The sequence below is a fragment of the Pseudorca crassidens genome, chromosome 8 (assembly GCF_039906515.1).
Source record: "Pseudorca crassidens isolate mPseCra1 chromosome 8, mPseCra1.hap1, whole genome shotgun sequence".
Lineage (NCBI taxonomy): Eukaryota > Metazoa > Chordata > Mammalia > Artiodactyla > Delphinidae > Pseudorca > Pseudorca crassidens.
In genome coordinates, this window is record NC_090303.1 from 52,767,439 (window position 1) to 52,787,123 (window position 19,685).

The 19,685-nt window shown below is 37.9% G+C and overlaps 1 protein-coding gene across 8 annotated transcripts in view; it reads right to left on the minus strand.

Moving 5' to 3' along the window:
* Positions 1–19,685, minus strand: part of CDK14 (cyclin dependent kinase 14) — a 716,891-nt gene that overhangs the window by 182,203 nt on the left and 515,003 nt on the right. For all 8 annotated transcript variants that reach the window (XM_067746465.1, XM_067746464.1, XM_067746468.1 and 5 more), the window contains one exon: positions 13,163–13,256. In XM_067746465.1, the coding sequence (XP_067602566.1) occupies positions 13,163–13,256 (94 nt within the window). The remainder of the gene's footprint in view (positions 1–13,162; positions 13,257–19,685) is intronic.

The following is a 19,685-nucleotide window of genomic DNA, read 5'->3' on the forward strand; positions in this document are numbered from 1 at the left end:
ATGACATGAGAAAAAATAAATTGTTATATTGTTTAAAAAATAAATTAAAAACATAAATAAAAATTAAAAAAAGAAATGATTCCCATGTCAACCTCCTGCACACTCATGGTTATGAATCAGAGCAAAAACAACCAAACAAACAACTACAAAACAGGAGTATTTTGGTGGAAGAGTCAGCAGACTTAGGATATAGTCTCAGTTCTGGCACTTACTGAACATATCTTCTTAGGCAAGTTCATATAATCTCTGAAGACAGTTTTCTCAGCTATAAAACAACAGGTATAGCACCTACTCTTTCTTGGTCCTGGGATCAAAGGAGATGTATTAGTTATCGATCGCTGTGGAACAAGTTACTCCAGAACTTAGTGCCTTTAAATAACAAACACTTACTATCTCCATACTTTCTGTTGGTAGGAATCCAGGTGTACCTTTGTTGGGTTGTTAGGCAGACATAAGCTGATCCCCACCCCATCCTGGACCAGGTCCTCTTTCTCTTCCCCGGCCCCACCCCTGCACACTGGTGATCAGAACACGCCCAGAGATCCTCCCTTTTTGTACTCAAGGACCGAAAAGTTTCCAGCCTTATCAGGACCAAACAAAATAAAACCCACCAGCACAGGTTGGCGCAGACGCACCAAGACCTAAAAGGTGACTCAAAGTAACCCAGGGTTCACTATGCTGTACTTGTAATAAATTAGCATTGTGGTTTTTGCCCCCCATCCCCAGTGGATTTCACTTTGGTGCTTGTGGGTAAGTGCCTGCACACTAGGAGAACAGTTATATAACCTAAAGCTGTCAATCAACTTGTCAGTTAAATGATGCAGGACACAGGGAGGGACTTTCCACCACTCTGAAACACCAACCCGACCCTCACTGTGGGGCTGCTTCTGGTTTCCAGAGAGCTTGCTCTCCCTCTCTCTCTCAGAAGCACACTTTTGCTTTGCTTAATAAAACTCTTGCTACTTAAAACTGCTCTGTCTCTTGATTGAATTCTTTCCTTTGGGGGACAAGGACCAAGGAAACTGCCATTTTGGCGGTAACACCTTAACTGTGTGCCTCTGGCTCGGAGTCTCTCATAAGGCAGCAATTAAGGTGTTAACTATGGCTGTGGTCTCACATATAAAAAGTTCAACCAAGAGAGGGACCCACTTCCATGCTCACTCACACGGCTGTTGCCAAGTCTCAGGTCTTCAGCGGCTGCCGGCTAGAAACATCAGTTCCTTGACACAAAGGTCCCTCCACAGAACAACTTACAACATGGCAGCTGGCTTCTCTCAGAGTGAGCCAGTGAGACTGTAAGAGAGGGTGAGCAAGAAGGAAGTAGCAACCTTTCTGTAACTTAGTCGCGGAAGTAATATCCCAATCTCTTTTGTCACAGTCTGTTCATTAGAAGCAAGTCTTTAGGTCCAGCCCACACTCAAGGGGAGGGCATTACACAAGGGCATAAATACCAGCAGGTGGGGGTCACTGGGAGCCATCTTAGATGCTGTCTACCACAAGAGCTGACATGTGATGTTCTGAGCAATGAAAGACTTATATGTGGAAACACGTTCCAAATGAAAAAAAAATTAAGCTAGAATTTGAGTTATAGAAGTCTACTTTATGGATAACATTCTGAGAATTTGCTAAGAAGTGTCATCACCTCACTCACCTCAGATGTGTCACACTATGGCAGTATTTCACCTTTTTTTTTTTCAGTCTGACACATCTGTGAACTTGTTAGTCAAAAAAGGAAGAAAAGGAGAGTGAGCAAATAAGGGACCTCATGACCCACCAATTAACACTCTGTGACAATTCACACTTTCATATTTATCATGGGAAGCAGTATGGTAATGGTTATAAAGAGTATGGGAAAAACAACAAAAATTTTAGAAGCTTGATAAAACTGTTTCCCAGACAGTTTTTTCCTACAAAGCTGTTTATCAGCTCAAAATGGTGATATGCCCTAATGGAACTGTATCAATACATAATCAATGTGGCAGTTTTAAAACATGGCCCCAGCATTCTTGACGCTCTTTCCATCTAGAACTGGGGTCTATGTCCCTTCCTCTTGACTCTAGGTGAGGGTTTGTGACTGCTTTGGCTGACACAGTCACTGTATGAATTCTGAAGCTAAGTTAAGAGAAACCATGCAGCTTCTATCTGGTCCTCTTAGGACACCCACTCTTGAAACACAACACCATCCCATGAGGAAGCCCAAACTAGCCCACATGGAGAAAACTCACGTAGGGCCTCAAAGACTACGGAGAGAGAGATATTTGGCTAGTCCCCAACTGCTCCAGCTTCTGATTGCTTCTGCTCCAGCCACCATCTGTCTTCAACCATATATCTGCAACCATGTGAGAGACCCCCAAGTCCATAACTGCCTGGCCCATCCCTTACTGAATTCTTGACCCTAAAACTATGACAAATAATTTTAAAACATGACTGTTGTTGACTTAACCCAGAGTTTTAAGGTGGTTACATAACAAGAGATAACTGCAAAAGCCAGTAAGTAATCCCATACTGACAATAGGTTAAAACATTCTCAAAACATTTAAGACTGTTAGACTACAGATATGAACCACTGCCTCCAGAAAAGTCTTCGTAAAAACTATTACAATTGGGAAACATTTATAGCTAGGATGGATATGCCTAAAAGTAATCTTATGTTAATAGGAAAGTAAACTATTATACATCATAGAAATTGGAAACAAAGCATTTCTATTTCTATAATAGGGTCTCAGATCAACAGCTGATTAACAAATGTGGTCAGCAATGACCTCCTTCTCTTGTCATATCACATATCATAATACCATTTGGTATTACATCAGCTTTGCATATATTATCCATTTCCTTCAACATCTACCCCCGCAGATGCACATTACTGTCAGCCACATCCCCTCCCTTTCATTTAAGAATCATGCAGATCATGATATCTTCAAATTCCTTTTTTTCTCCTCTACAACATTTATTTAAATCTTCCTCTCCTTCCTTTCCTTTCTTCTTTCTTATCTTCAAGAAAATCTTTTCATCCACATTTTCAAGGCACTGTCTCTTCCACCCATCCACTCTTACCTCCCAATACCCTGATCTGTCAAATATGCTTTCTTATATCTTTAGTGTCCTTTACCTTCCAAACATCCTGGGCTTCGCTATTTAAAACAATATTTATGACACATAAAATTTATAAATCTTGACTTAAAAAATACCCTTAAGGTGACATCTAATCCTATGTACTCAGCCAATACTCAGATTGTCTATACTCAATGTTTTCATTTTTTCACTGCGCACTTACTCTTTAAACCCATCGTAATCTGACTTTAAATATCCAACCCTACTGGAACTATTCCCTCAGAAGTTACCACCTGTGGCCTTTTTTCAGCACCATCCTCCACTGACTTCACTGTACTATTTGGTGCAGTTGATAAAGCTTTCCTTTTTGAAATTCTTCTACTTTTGACTTAAAAAAAAAGTGTTCTCTGGCTCCCCTTGAATTCTAGATATTCTTTCTCTGTTCTCTCCTCCAAAGCACTGTCTACTGTCCAAATCTGAAACATTTCCCACTTTCTTGTATCTACACCAACATTTCTGATGAACTTAATCAGGAAGCCCAAATCTCTTGCTGCAGCATAATTCCAACTTGCAACATGCACACAGGTGGACTTCAAACTCTCTTACTGATTTGCTCAATCTGATGTTTGAATATTAACCTATACAGGAATTTAATGCTTTACAAAAAGCAAGGACTTCTCATATAAGAAAATGCTTTCTATAAAGGAGGTCAAAGTAATAAGAGTATTAGAAATCTCTTTGATGCAGCGGGAAGAGTGATCATTAATTTGACAAATTCAGGCCTGAGAACTCTGATTTTAATACTCTTATCATTAAGCACAAACAGGTTGCTATCCTCTCCACCTAAATGCTGTGAGCCCTAAATCTGCATGTCTTGTGGCTTGACTAACTTCACTCAATGCACAAGTATCAGGATCCTTGAGAGAGACTTCCCCAGTATGCCATATGTAAAGTGGCATTCCTCATGCAACACTCATGAGATACATTATATATTTATTTGCTCATTGTCTATCTTCCCTCACAGGAATATAGGTTCCACAAGAGCAGGGACTTTGTTTTGTGCAATGCTGTCTCCCCAGAACATGGAAGAGTATTGAGCCCATAGTAACCACATAATAAATATTTGCTGAAAAATGAATAACAACGAGAAAGTGAATGATTTAATGAAAATCTTCTCATTTTCCATTTACAGAAAGTTTGTAACACTATAAAGTGAATGTAAGAATCCTCAAGGTAAAAAAATATTTTTTTCACCATGTGAGCCTATTCAAATCTGTAGGTAACAGCCAGCTAATCTTCAAATAAATGTTTCTTTGTAAAAAGTAATGTGACTACCTATTCTGTAGTGAAATATCCCTCTGTCTTTGTTTTCTTCTCAAGACAAATGACCTTACTGAAGTTTACTACAAAACTTTCGATAGCTTACTGGCACAGAACTTTCTTTATTAGAATACATATCTAATGTCTCCATATATGAATCACCCGATTTTTATTTCTCTAACATCTTCATTTTCACTGGCTCTGCATCATTTTTCTTCCTCATGGACGTCTGTTTTTTCATAGAACACTTGACCTGGGAAGATCCTAAGACAGCGTTAGTCCAGGGGTTTCGAACCTTTCTTTCAGCAGCGAGATCTATCTCACATACAAAATCTTGATGAAAGCAGAGCCAGGAGTGGAGGGGTCAGAGCTGGCCTCCCTTGAGGCTACACTCACCTTGACTCCAGCATCCCTGAGACACTGAGGAGGATCGTAAGCCTCCTTTGAAAATTAATGGATAGTCTAAACTTCCCTAATTAAACTGAGAGGCATGTTCTGTGTCGACCCTTCCATTTCTCCAGAAGGAAACCCTTCTCATCCTCTGGGCTAAAAGCATTAGCTGCAAAAGTACAGGATGTGTGCCACATATTATACAGGCAGTGGAGGCACACGCTGAGGGAGCACAGAAAGGAAGGGCCCTGACCCCAAATTCCTCACCCACCAGCTAACCAGACCTGAGCTGATCCACAACCTCCCTCGAGGGGGTGATTATTTTTCTCCTATTTTATCCTCACTTCTCTGTTGCCTGCCCTTACCTTGACCTTTGTGTAATTGTCCTGATTCTCTCCTACTTTACCTCCCTACCCCCATCCCACCCCCACAAACTATGAGCATCCCTAAAGCCTAGGCAGTGTTCCTCTGCTCCTCCCCCACTTTCTCATTATTTAAGAACCAGTACAGTTTAGGTCCCAACATTGTCTGCTTTGGGTTAACAATCCCTTGATCCTCATTTTTCTCCTAATTCTGTTCAGTAAGAGTTGTGTACTGGACGTCTCCACCTGGGGTCACCTGCTATCATATAAAGTCCAGACGCTGAGCTCTCTTCTTCCTCTCCCTCCACTGGCACTCCTTTTCTTTCTTTTCTTTCTTTCTTCTTTCTTTCTTTTCTTTCTTTCCTCTTTTTCTTTCTTTCTTCTTTCTTTCTTTCTTTCCTTTCTTTCTTTCTTTTTTTGATAATTATGCCATCACTTCCATTAATTTTTATTTTATTTTTTTATTAATTTTATGGCTATGTTGGGTCTTCACTGCTGCGCACAGGCTTTCTCTAGTTGCTGTGAGCGGGGGCTACTCTTCGTTGCAGAGCACGGGCTTCTCATTGCAGTGGCTTCTCTTGTTGCAGAGCATGGGCTCTAGGCACAGGGGCTCAGTAGTTGTGTCTCGTGGGCTCTAGAGCGCAGGCTCAGTACTTGTGTCTTGTGGGCTCTAGAGCACAGGCTCAGTAGTTGTGGCACATGGGCTCAGTAGCTGTGGCTCAGGGGCTCTAGACTGCAGGCTCAGTAGTTGTGGTGCACAGGCTTAGTTGCTCCGTGGCATGTGGGATCTTCCCGGACCAGGGATCAAACCCATGTCCCCTGCACTGGCAGGCGGATTCTCAACCACTGCAGCACGAGGGAAGTCCCAGTGGCACTCCTTTTCAATGTCCCCATTATTTTCCATGACTTCATGGAGCACTTAGTTCCCCAAGCTTGAAACTCTGAAGTTATCTTTGACTCCTTTCTCTTTCAAATCATTTATGTACAAGATGTATTACAACAGTTTTGCAACAACATCCTCCTGACCTGACTGTCTGGAAGCTGTTCTAATGTAGCACAGCTAACAGTACATTTGAGGTGAGCAGGGACCGTGTCTGTTGGTTTTCCACTGCCTGTAGGCACAGAGCCTGGAACGGAATAGATGCCTAAAAATTCTTGTTGAAAGTATAACTGAATGGGATAAAATTTACTGTAGCATAAAAACCGTAAGCAAATTACCTAGTACTGTAATAGGGTAATGTGTTAGTACACTTGGGAACATTAATAAGATATTATAGCATAATTAAAATGATATTTTCAAGCACATATTAATGGCTTGGAAATTGCTCCCTATTATGCTTTTTTTTTTTTTTTTTTTTTTTTTGCGGTACGTGGGCCTCTCACTGTTGTGGCCTCTCCCATCGCGGAGCACAGGCTCCGGACGCGCAGGCTCAGCAGCCATGGTTCACGGGCCCAGCCGCTCCGCGGCATGTGGGATCTTCCCAGACCGGGGCACGAACCCGTGTCCCCTGCATCGGCAGGTGGACTCTCAACCACTGCGCCACCAGGGAAGCCCCTGCTCCCTATTAAATGTGAAAATAAAGAGAAGCTGAATACAAAACCCATAAATCTAGTATTAACCCAATGGTGAAAATCTAGAAAAGAAAATACAAAAATATTTAACACTGGTTATCTCTAAATGGTGGTTTTAATTTCTTTTCATATGGCTTTAAAATTTTTCTAGCTGCCTTATTTTTTATAAGCTTAGGATTCTGAAAAAGATTTGCCACCATGGAAATAACCAGGACTATTGATGAGATTTGAAAGAAACGTGTATTAAAAGAGGCATTTATTTCAGGGTAGGTGGTATTATAATCCATCTCCCCGACTTTTTCTAAAATCAGCTTTAAAAAACATGGCTTAATATTTTCAGTATCCTTCACTCCAACATGTATTGCTTAGTTCTCTCCTTCTGTCAGCCTTTATATAGTTGAGTTTATCATTATATCATATTACATTAATTTTGCTGAAATGTCACTTTAACTTTATTATTCTTTTGTTAAAAATTGTACTGTCTCCTTATTACTTATAGACAAAATAAAATTAAAAGTCCTCAATCTATCAAAGTCCAAACTTCAACATCCTATCTCACCTTCCATGCATACAGGACAGACTCCTACTGTGCCTACTCCACTCCTGGACCGTTGCCTGATGTTCCCCATATCCTTTACTCCACTTCAAATCTTATACTTCCTTCCAAGCTTAAAAAAAATGTTCTTAGAAATTTCCTTTGAACACCCACAGCCCTTACGCATAATCCTGTAATATGCATTTTTAGAATTAAAAAAGGTTAGAGCCGCAAGACACTCTTGAAATCATTTAGTTCAATTCCTCCCTTTACAGATGCAGAAACTACAATCCAATTAGAAAAGGGGACTTGTTCAGGGAAAAAAAACAATCTAGGATTAGAATTCAATATTGAATGCTTAGAGTTTAGTATTTTAACTAATACAGGATCTACTATATTACTGGATCTCCCATCTGCTGATCAATTGCTCAGCAATTTTTCATGACTCCATTCCTAATGGTATGTCTTGCCTGTCTATCTTGATTGCCCTCATTTGCTCCAGGGCAGATACCCTGGCACAGAATTCCTTTCCATCTCCATTGTACCTAGTGTTGCAGAGGGAGTGCTGAAGAAGTATGGCGGACGTCCACCTCAAGCAACCCAATGATGGAAGTGAAGATACAAATCTGTGACAGCAATATTCCATCTTAACAATGTGGCTGCTACATCCAATTGGATGGTAATGACCATCAAAGGAGGTAGTGTCAACTTTCTTTTACATTCTATATGGCCGTTCTAGCCAATCATGAAACCTCAGGGTTATGGTTCCCATTAATATCCTGGAAAGAGAGCCAGGATGGGGAAACAAGGACTGGAACTGGGTCTACAGGTTACGTCTCGGCAGTCAGTTCAATTGTAAAACACAGAGGCTTAAGGAAGGATCTGACTCAAAAGCCAGGCTGAGTAGTAGATTTCAAAGTTGCCAGAGGCTCTTTTCACACACACACAAATACACACACACACTCTCTTTTAAATTCTGAATGATATATACACGGAAGAGAAACATTCTAACAACTGTACCAATCAAATAATGTACAATATGTTAACAAATAACTGGTGGATGAAACTCCGTTGCAAACCAGAAGACCAGGAGACAGGGAAAAGTGAGCCTCTTGGGGTTAATCAACATTCAAAGGCAGGGAGAACTAGAACAGGCCCCCGGAACACAATCATGCCAGCCCCTCTGTCGTGGCTGCTGTACTCTGGGGCCATGAGCCATACAAACCCAGAAGCATCTGTCAAAGGTTTCAGACAGCTGTGCAAGCACTCTCTGCCATTTGTTCAGCTGTTCTGAAGTGGCAGAAGAATGCTCCCAGGGTTCCATCAAGTAGAGTTCTTTTTCAATTCAGAACAATATGATTAGAATACGATTAGAATATTAGTTCTGATTTTGTCACTCTGAATATATATATTTACCTGGGTGAATACATCTACTGCTTATTTTCGCAGCTAACAAAGGTGAACAGAAAACATCGTGACACATTAAAAAATGAGTAACGCTGAAGAAATGATATAAATCACTCTTTTACTGTAATAGCAGAGTTACTGCTTAGAGAAGTAGGTGCCCGTTCACCTGGCAATTCAAAATGTCTTGAATATAATTTGTCAAAATTCTATCACTTTCCTTCCTTTCTTGTATATGAGCATCACAATTTCAAGGAAAATGATTTAATGGTGAAATCTCAGACGGCAGTATAGCCAGCTCACCTTACATAGAGCAACACAGTTACTATGTTGTGGAAGTGAATGCACTGGACTTGTTAAGAATGTGAACTGCTCCTTCCCACCAAAGGAAGGAAAAAGAAAAAACAAGAAAAAGAAAACCTTCAAAAGAAAGATATAAAGGCTCTAGTGACTGATCTTTGTTGCTTTTCACATAAAGACTCAGTGTGTAGGAGTTAATTATATTAGTTATCTTGGGTAACAAGCTTGAATTCTGTGCTTCAAAGTTATTAATCAACCACCTTTCTATATACAGTTCACAGGCAAATGAATGGACTTAATCCCTGTATTAAAACACAAAACAAAACGAACAATTCCATGTTTCGTGACTTTTCAAAGTTGATTATCTTCTTGGCATTGCTTTACAAGAGGCCAGATACACAACTGCTGCTTTAGAAAAGAGTCTCTGGCAGTTTACATGAGAAGCCCGTGAAAGTGGATTTAATCGCATTTAAAAGTTATTCCTCTTCAGACCAGACATAAAAGGTCACCAAGAAAAAGCATTTTTTCCCAGTGATTCAACCACATTGGGTTAGTAAAATTTCTACTTCCAATGATCGCACAACTCCTGAGAGAGTCTGCTTGTTTAATGTGTCATATGGCTAACATTTGCAAATTTAAACAATTCAGGGGAGGAAATAAAATATTTAAGATGATAACATTTACTGTCAAAAGAAGTTTGCAGATTTCTCTCTCTCTTTTCTTTTTTGGTCATGTCTAATTCTTCAGGGTAAAACATAACATTATTTAATTCTAAAGCAGCAGTTTTATATAGATGAGGATCCTTATCTCCTAATTACCAAAGGACATTTTACTTGTAAAAATCATTACACGTGTAAAATAAACTACAGTAAATGAAGGAGTTATTACCATAAATCATGATGCTTATCCGCATTTAAGCGTCTCTGTGGTCTAATAAGAGCAAACAGTAGCTTGGTGTATCAATATTCCCATAGACAATTTACAATGATGTATTTCTCTGATTTATTAAAAGCCTAGTCATGGCTCAAAGGTCTCTGAATACCCATAAAATTAGGAAATAATTGTCATAAAATTAAGAAATAATAACAAAATCTCCATACAAGAAGCAATTCAACAAGATAGTACCTATTGGAAATGACTTACATTATAAAAATAATATTGAAAATTATAACTTTGACTAAGCTATATCAATAAACTATGTTTTCATGAAACAAAATTTTTGGTACAACTGCTATAGAATATACCTCATTTATACAACCATTTCTTTTTCTTTTAAATTTACCCTGAAATAATGTGTATGTAGGGATATTTCTTTCTATATAATTTCGCTTTGAAGTTTTCTGATTTCAAATATAGTAAATTAATGATTTTAGCATAAAAAATAGGTAATTTGACAAGGTTATGTAAGTATTGTTCAATAGCTATCACAGTGAATAGTTAAGTGGAATCTAAAGTTTAGGAAATTATTATCAGAATATAATTAAGTGGTATTATTATATTTAAGCTTTAAATAAATTAAAAAGCTAAATATTTAAAGATATGTTTTGGCATAAAGATCTATATGATGCAAAGTATAGCCCATTAAAATTCCCTCTCCTGTCATGTTTTTCACAATATGTGAACAAGTTTATTGTATTTTGGGGAAAATAACTGTGGAAAGTTACTTAAAATAGCTGAATGAAAATAAAGGCTTGATTAGAAAAAAGGAAAAGAGAAATATGTTTATGTTAAATTTATGCTAAGGGCCATGAAATATGAATAAAGAGATATTATTTTTTCTTAGCTGGGAAAGTTCATTTTATATCATTTCTTTGTAATATAATCTATAGGCTCAATACAATCTCAATGAAATCAGTAAGCGACTTTCTTGACAACAGAGAGAAGGAAGTGTTTCATGAGTTTAGATGGAGGGAATGAAGTATAAGAATGGTCAATAGACTTATGAAAATTAAACTGTATTCAATTCAGGACTTTCAATTCTAATAATTTTTCTTAACTAATAGGATAACTGTGCAAAGAATATTTCTGACAGCGCTTTATAATAGTTAAAGACTATAAACAATATCAGGCTGATTAAGCAAATAATTCTCATCCATACGATGAAATACTCATCACTAAGGATGATGATAAGTTTCTGGATTTATTTTCCAATGAAAGGTGTTAACTACCTATTGTTAAGTGAAAAAAGAAAGTTACAAAATAGTATACAAGATACAATTTAATTTTTTTAACATGTGTTGAAATGGAAGATATATACCAAAATACTAAAAGTAATTTTCTCTGGGTAGTAGGACAAAGGGGTTTTTCAACTTTTATACTTTTTGACATTGTGGGAATTTTCCATTATAAGGCTGCATTATTATAATCATAAGACATTATTTTAACACTCTGTGTGGGAATTTATGGATAATAATAATTAAGTAAAACTGAAAGGAAGTGGATACAGACAGCCTCTGAGAGAAGAAACCAATAAGATAAGACTTTGAAGAAAGTTTCTATAATATTAGAGACTCTGCTGTTTGTCCACCCACTGTGAATACACAGGGATGCCTGGGGTATAGGATACTGCATGGTGGAATCACGTGTGCTTTGATTTTCTAGTTTTCTTATTCCTTTTCTTATCATTTAATGCTGACATCAAGGTGAACACAGCAGTGATGGAGCCTCAATTCATATCACTATACCCTCCTGTGGTCCTTATACTTAATATGAAAGCTACATTTTAAGGGTGTACTTGCATAATCCAATAAGTGCATGTCTTCACAAGGTCCATTCTAAAATGTGCCCCAGTGATTTCACATGGGAGATTTATTTTTAAAAAGTATGATAATGTGGTTAACTGCTACAATGTATATAGTCTGACTCCTTTTAACAAAAAAATTCATTTGTCTAGCTCTTATTCCATGTTTTAAATAAGTTTATATGAATATTAGCTAGTGTGGAAGTTTCACTGAATGAAAATATCTGGTATAAAAATGATTTGATTAAAATAATAACAACACATCTATTGGGTATTTATTATGTGTCAGGCATAGTTCTAAAAGCACTTTATGTAATTAAGTTAATTATTCCTCAAAACAATCTATGAGGTAGATGTTATCATTATCCCTTATTTTACCCACAGGAAAACTAAAGTTCAGAGAACTAAGTCCCTTTCCCAAAGTGACCAGAGCAGGTGACAAAACCAGCTCATCTGGTTACAGAACAAATTTTATTTTTATTTTTCACAGATTTACAAAATTTTTTTAATTTAAAATTTTAGAATAGTTTTAGATTTATAGAAAAGTTGTAAACAGTAATACAGACAGTTCCTATATACTCCTCACCAGTTTCCCTGATTGATGAAATCTTACATTACAGGGAACTTCCATCACACCTAAGGAGCACACACTGCTATGCTGATATTAACTAAACTGCACACTTCACTTGTATTTAACTCATTTTTCCCTAATGTTCTTCTTCTGTCTCAGGATTCTGTGGAGGATACCACATTACATTACGCTGTCATGTCTCCCTAGCCTCCTCTGGGCTGTGACAGTTTTTCAGACTTTCCCTGTTTTTCATGACCTTGACAGTTTTGAAAAGTACTAGTCAGGTATTTTGTAAATGTCCCTCAGTTTGGGTTTGTGCGATGTGGCTTTCCAGATTAGGCTGGGGTTATGGTTTTCGGAGGAAGACTACAGAGGAGAAGTACCATTCTCAATACATTATACAAAGGGTACATACTACCAATGTGACTTATCTTTGATGATCTTAACCTTGAAGACCGGGCTAAAGTACCATTTGCCTGGTTTCTCCATTTTGAAGTTACTATCTTCCCTTCCCTTCATTCCATGCTCTACTTTTTAGGAAAAAAGTTACCAATCAAAGCCCACATTTAAGTGGGTAGGAGTGGGAGGGAATAAGATACACCTACTTGAAGGGGGGATATCTATATAAATTATTTGGAATTTTTGTCAGAGCCTTCGTTTTTAACCCACTCTTCTATATTGCCTCTGACATCCTACCCTTTCTTACCATTTTGGCATATTATTCATGTGCAGTAGTTTAAAAACACAATTCTTCACTAATTTCCTGCTTTTGCAAAGATCCAAAAATATGTTAGAATTAAATGTGACAACCAACAAATTTGTTTGAAATTATTTTCCACTACCACTGTAGGATTTGTCACTGAGGGATGCATTCAAGTCCAATTTTTTTCAGAAGTATTCTGTAAATAACTTACCAGAAATATTCGTTCAAGTTGATCCTGAATGTCTTTCATTCCTGGAAAAGCAGCAACTCCTTGGATCATTTCAACAAAGATGCAGCCGACTCCCCTAAAGAGAGAAGAAAGAACTGTTACTAAAACATCAATATACTCTGCTAAGAATACTAAATCTGGAATTAGAACATCTAATTAGAACATCTAAATCTGAAATTAGAACATCTACTCCTACAAAGGAGAAACAATGAACAAATAATATTCTAAATAAGTATAAAGGGCTGTGCCACATGTACCTAGATCCCTTAACTTTCCTTTCCCTTCTCTGTCTACTGCCCAGAAAGGACTCCAAGTAGATGCAACTACATAGGCTCAGAAAATGGTGCAAACCAATAAAATATAAGCCTCACTGACTACGTTACTCACAGGATATGGAGAAGAAACTCCTTAGCTTGATATAGAAAGCCTCCATAGTCTTGTTCTAACATCCTTTTCCAACTCTATTTCACAAATTCATAATGTATTATCCGCTATAGCTGTCCAGGGCTCAAAGCTCTCTTTGCATCAAAATCATTTGGGGAACTTTTAAAAAATGCAAATGATCTGAACACAAACCCCAGAGACTCTGTTTCAGTCAGTTAGAGGCAACGCATTGACTCGGGCTTCTCAGGTGATTTAGGGCAGCTACACTGAGGATCTCTGAGCCATACTGATCTGTCCACAGGCCAAGCATAAACCTATACAACTTGGCTCAAGTTACTCTAATACCTAGAACTCCCTTTTTCTTCATTTGTTTGCTCTTGACATGTAAATCCAACCCAACCTATATAATATAATTTAAATGTAATCTCTTCTACAAAGCCTTCCATGAACATTCTGCCAGACAGGACAGCTCCCTCTATGAGTTTATTTCTTAAGCTCTTATTCATTATCAGTCATCTACTATGGTCCAATTCTTCTGCCAGGCTCACAGTTCCTATCTGGTAAGGCAGTCGAGCATACCAGGAGACCTTGCCTCCCAGACCACAGAACCCAACAGGAACACCGAATCCACAGTACAGGCAGACAGCCAATCAGATACTTCTACTGAAAGTTTGGAGATAAAGTCACCTGGGACCAGGATGGAAAGAAACTAGCATATGTTGATGAAATAAGTCACATTAAAGGCAAAGAACTTGCAAGAATGGCCACCTTCCTGCAGATGAAGTTCCCTGAATTGACCTGGTTCCCACCTTCTTAAGGCCTGGATATTCTGATAAACCAGTGTTTTTGCTAGATCTCTCTAACTTCTAGCAATTCTCTAGGATTTTTTTTTTAATGGTTCTACCTTTAATGGGTTTATGTTGCCTGAAAGGATACTAATAAAATCATCAACATATTGGGACACTTCGTCAATTGCTGCACTCGTATTCAATTTAGAGTGAGCAGTCCCTTGTGTATTTATTTCAGATCCTCTAGAGGTTAAAGACAATGCCTTACTTCTCTATACCTGCCCCAGTTGTATGTAAACAATACTTTGAATTAAAGAAGGAATCCATTAGCAGAAATCTCTTCTCTATTACACCACATAATTTTTATCCAAATTAAACACCAATAGTATACACAGTGAAAATGACTGAAAACAAATGGTACTTTATATCATTAAAAAATTCCATTTAATAATGAATTAATTTCAAAGTCAGTATTCTAGGGAGATGAGTTTTTATTCTTATTTATTTTAACATCTTTATTGGAGTATAATTGCTTTACAAAGTTGTGTTAGTTTCTGCTGTATAACAAAGGAAATCAGCTATACATATACATATATCCCGATATACCCTCCTTCTTGGGTCTCCCTCCCACTCTTCCTACCCCACCCATCCAGGTGGTCACAAAGCACTGAGCTGATCTCCTTGTGCTATGTGGCTGTTTCCCACTAGCTACCTATTTTACACTTGACAGTGTATATATATCCATGCCACTCTCTCACTTGATCCCAGCTTACCCTTCCCCATTCCCCGTGTCCTCAAGTCCATTCTCTATGTCTGCATCGTTATTCCTGTCCTGCCCCTAGGCTCTTCAGAACCATTTTTTTTTTTTTAGATTCTATATGTATGTGTTAGCATACGGTATTTGCTTTTCTCTTTCTGACTTACTTCATTCTGTAAGACAGTCTCTAGGTCCATCCACCTCACTACAAATAACTCAATTTCCTTTCTTTTTATGGCTGAGTAATATTCCATTGTATATACGGGCCACATTTTCTTTATCCATTCATCGGCCGATGGCCATTTAGGTTGCTTCCATTACCTGGCTACTGTAAACAGAGCTGCAATGAACACTATGGTACATGACTCTTCTTGAAATGCGGTTTTCTCAGGGTATATGCCCAGTAGTGGGATTGTTGGGTCATATGGTAGTTCTATTTTTAGTTTTTTAAGCAACCTCCATACAGTTCTTCATAGTGGCTGTATCAATTTGCATTCCCACCAACAGTACAAGAGGGTTCCATCTTCTCCACACCCTCCCAGCACTGTTTGTAGATTTTTTGAAGTTGGCCATTCTGACCAGCGTGAGGTGATACCTCATTGTAGTTTTGACTTGCATTTCTCTAATGATCAGTGATGTTGAGCATCTTTTCATGTGTTTGTTGGCAATCTGTATATCTTCTTTGGAGAAATGTCTATTTAGGTCTTCTGCCCATTTCTGGAGTGGGTTGTTGATTTTTTGATATTGAGTCGTATGAGCTGCTTGTAAATTTTGGAGATTAATCCTTTGTCAGTTGCTTCGCTTGCAAATATTTTCTCCCATTCAATAGACAAAGAGCGTTGTCGTTTCGTCTTGTTTATGGTTTCCATTGCTGTTAAAAAGCTTTTAAGTTTCATGTGGTCCCATTTGTTTACTTATTTATTCATTTTATTATTTTTTTTGTGGTGTGCAGGCCTCTCACTGTTGTGGCCTTTCCCGTTGCAGAGCACAGGCTCCAAACGCGCAGGCTCAGCGGCCACGGCTCACGGGCCCAGTCGCTCCATGGCATGTGAGATCTTCCTGGACCGGGGCAGGAACCCGTGTCCCCTGCATCGGCAGGCGGACTCTCAACCACTGCGCCACCAGGGAAGCCCCATTTTTTTTTTTATTTTAATTCCATTTCTCTAGGAGGTGGGTCGAAAAGGATCTTGCTGTGATTTATGTCATAGAGTGTTCTGCCTATGTTTTCCTCTAAGAGTTTTAGAGTGTCTGGACTTACATTTAGGTCATTAATCCATTTTGAGTTTATTTTTGTGTATGGTGTTAGGGAGTGCTCTAATTTCATTCTTTTACATGTACTTGTCAAGTTTTCCCAGCACCACTTATGGAAGAGGCTGTCTTTTCTCCATTGTACATTCTTGCCTCCTTTATCAAAGATAAGGTGACCATATGTGCGTGGGTTTATCTCTGGGCTTTCTATCCTGTTCCATTGATCTATATTTCTGTTTTTGTGCCAGTACCATACTGTCCTGTTTACTGTAGCTCTGTAGTATAGTCTGAAGTCAGGGAGCCTGATTCCTCCAGCTCCGTTTTTCTTGCTCAAGATTCTTTTGGCTATTTGGTGTCTTTTGTATTTCCATACAAATTGTGCAGTTTTTGTTCTAGTTCTGTGAAAAATGCCGTTGGTAGTTAGATAGGGATTGCACTGAATCTGTAGATTGCTTTGGGAAGTAGAATCATTTTCACAATGTTGATTCTTCCAATCTAAGAACATGGTATATCTCTCCATCTGCTTGTATCAATTTCTTTCATCAGTGTCTTATAGTTTTCTGCATATAGGTCTTTTGTCTCCTTAGGTAGGTTTATTACTAGGTTTTTTTGTTGTTGTTGCTGCAATGGTAAATGGGAGTGTTTCCTTAATTACTCTTTTCAGATTTTTCATCATTAGTGTATAAGAGATTTCTGTGCATTAATTTTGTATCCTGCTACTTTACCAAATTCATTGATTAGCTCTAGTAGTTTTCTGATAGCATCTTTAGGATTCTCTATGTATAGTATCATGTCATCTGCAAACAGTGACAGATTTACTTCTTCTTTTCCCATTTGGATTCCTTTTATTTCCTTTTCTTCTCTGATTGCTGTGGCTAAAACTTCCAAAACTATGTTGAATAAGAGTGGTGAGAGTGGGCAACCTTGTCTTGTTCCTGATCTTAGTGGAAATGCTTTCATTTTTTCACCATTGAGGATGATGTTGGCTGTGGGTTTGTCATATATGGCCTTTATTATGTTGAGGAAAGTTCCCTCTATGCCTACTTTCTGCAGGGTTTTTATCATAGATGGGTGTTGAATTTTGTCAAAAGCTTTCTCTGCATCTATTGAGATGATCATATGGTTTTTCTCCTTCAATTTGTTAATATGGTGTATCACGTTGATTGATTTGCGTATATTGAAGAATCCTTGCATTCCTGGAATAAACCCCATTTGATCATGGTGTATGATCCGTATAATGTGCTGTTGGATTCTGTTTGCTAGTATTTTGTTGAGGATTTTTGCATCTATGTTCATTGGTGATATTGGCCTGTAGTTTTCTTTTTTTGTGACATCTCTGCCTTTGGTATCAGGTTGATGGTGGCCTCGTAGAATGAGTTTGGGAGTGTTCCTTCCTCTGTTATATTTTGGAAGAGTTTGAGAACGATAGCTGTTAGCTCTTCTCTAAATGTTTGATAGAATTCGCTATGAAGCCATCTAGTCCTGGGATTTTGTTTTTTGGAAGATTTTTAATCACAGTCTCAATTTCAGTTCTTGTGATTGGTCTGTTTAAATTTTCTATTTCTTCCTGGTTCAGTCTCAGAAGGTTGGGCTTTTCTAAGAATTTGTCCATTTCTTCCAGGTTGTGCATTTTATTGGCATATAGTTGCTTGTAGCAATCCCCTATGATTCTTTGTATTTATGCAGGGTCAGTTGTTACTTCTCCTTTTTCATTTCTAATCTTATTGAGTCTTCTCCTTTTTTTTCTTTCTTGATGAGTCTGGCTAATGGTTTATGAATTTTGTTTATCTTCTGAAAGAACCAGCTTTTAGTTTCATTGATCTTTGCTATTGTTTCCGTAATTTCTTTTTCATTTATTTCTGATCTGATCTTTGATGATTTCTTTCCTTCTGCTAACTTTGGGGGTTTTCTTGTTCTTCTTTCTCTAAATGCTTTAGGTGTAAGTTTAGATTGTTTATTTGAGGTGTTTCTTGTTTCTTGAGGGACAACTGTATTGCTATAAACTTCCCTCTTAGAAATGCTTTTGCTGCATCCCATAGGTTTTGGGTCTTCGTGTTTTCATTGTCAATTGTTTCTAGGTATTTTTGGATTTCCTCTTTGATTTCTTCAGTGATCTTTTGGTTATTTAGTAGCATATTGTTTAGCCTCCATGTGTTTGCATTTTTCACAGTTTTTTTTCCTGTAATTGATATCTAGTCTCATAGTGTTGTGGTGGCAAAAGACACTTGATATGATTTCAATTTTCTCTAATTTTCCAGGCTCAAGTTGTGACCCAAGATATGATATAGCCTGGAGAATGGTCCATGAGCACTTGAGAAGAAAGTGTATTCTGTTGTTTTTGGACAGACTGCCCTATAAATATCAATTAAGGCTATCTTGTTTAATGCGTCATTTAGAGCTTGTGTTTCCTTATTTATTTTCATTCGTGTATTAAAGTCCCCTACCATGATTGTGTTACTGTCGTTTTCCCCTTTTGTGGCTGTTAGCATCTGCCTTATGTATTGAGGTGCTCCTATGTTGGTGAATAAATATTTACAATTATTATATCTTCTTCTTGGATTGATCCCTTGATTATTATGTACTGTTCTTCTCTCTTGTAATAGTCTTTGCTTTAAAGTCTATTTTGTCTGATATGAGAATTGCTACTCCAGCTTTCTTTTGATTTCCATTTGCATGGAATCTCTTTTTCCATCCCCTCACTTTCAGTCTGTATGTGTCCCTGGGTCTGAAGTGGGTCTCTTGTAGACAGCATATTTATGAGTCTTGTTTTTGTATCCATTCACCCAGTCTATGTCTTTTGATTGGGGCATTTAATCCATGTACATTTAAGGTAATTATCAATATGTATGTTCCTATTACCATTTTCTTAATTGTTTCAGGTTTGTTTTTGGAGGTCTTTTCCTTCTCTTGTGTTTCCTGCCTAGAGAAGTTCCTTTAGCATTTGTTGTAAAGCTGGTTTGGTGGCGCTGAATTCTCTTAACTTTTGCTTGTCTATAAAGGTTTTGATTGCTCCATCGAATATGAATGAGATCCTTGCTTGTAGAATAATCTTGGTTATAGGTTTTTCCCTTTCATCACTTTAAATATGTCCTGCCACTCCCTTCTGGCTTGCAGAGTTTCTGTTGAAAGATCAGCTGTTAACCTTATGGGGATTCCCTTGTATTTATTTGTTCCTTTTCCCTGCTGCTTTTAATATTTTTTCTTTGTATTTAATTTTTGATAGTTTGATCAATATGTGTCTTGGCGTGTTTCTCCTTGGATTTATCCTGTATGGGACTCTCTGTGCTTCCTGGACTTGCCTATTTCCTTTCTTATATTGGGGAAGTTT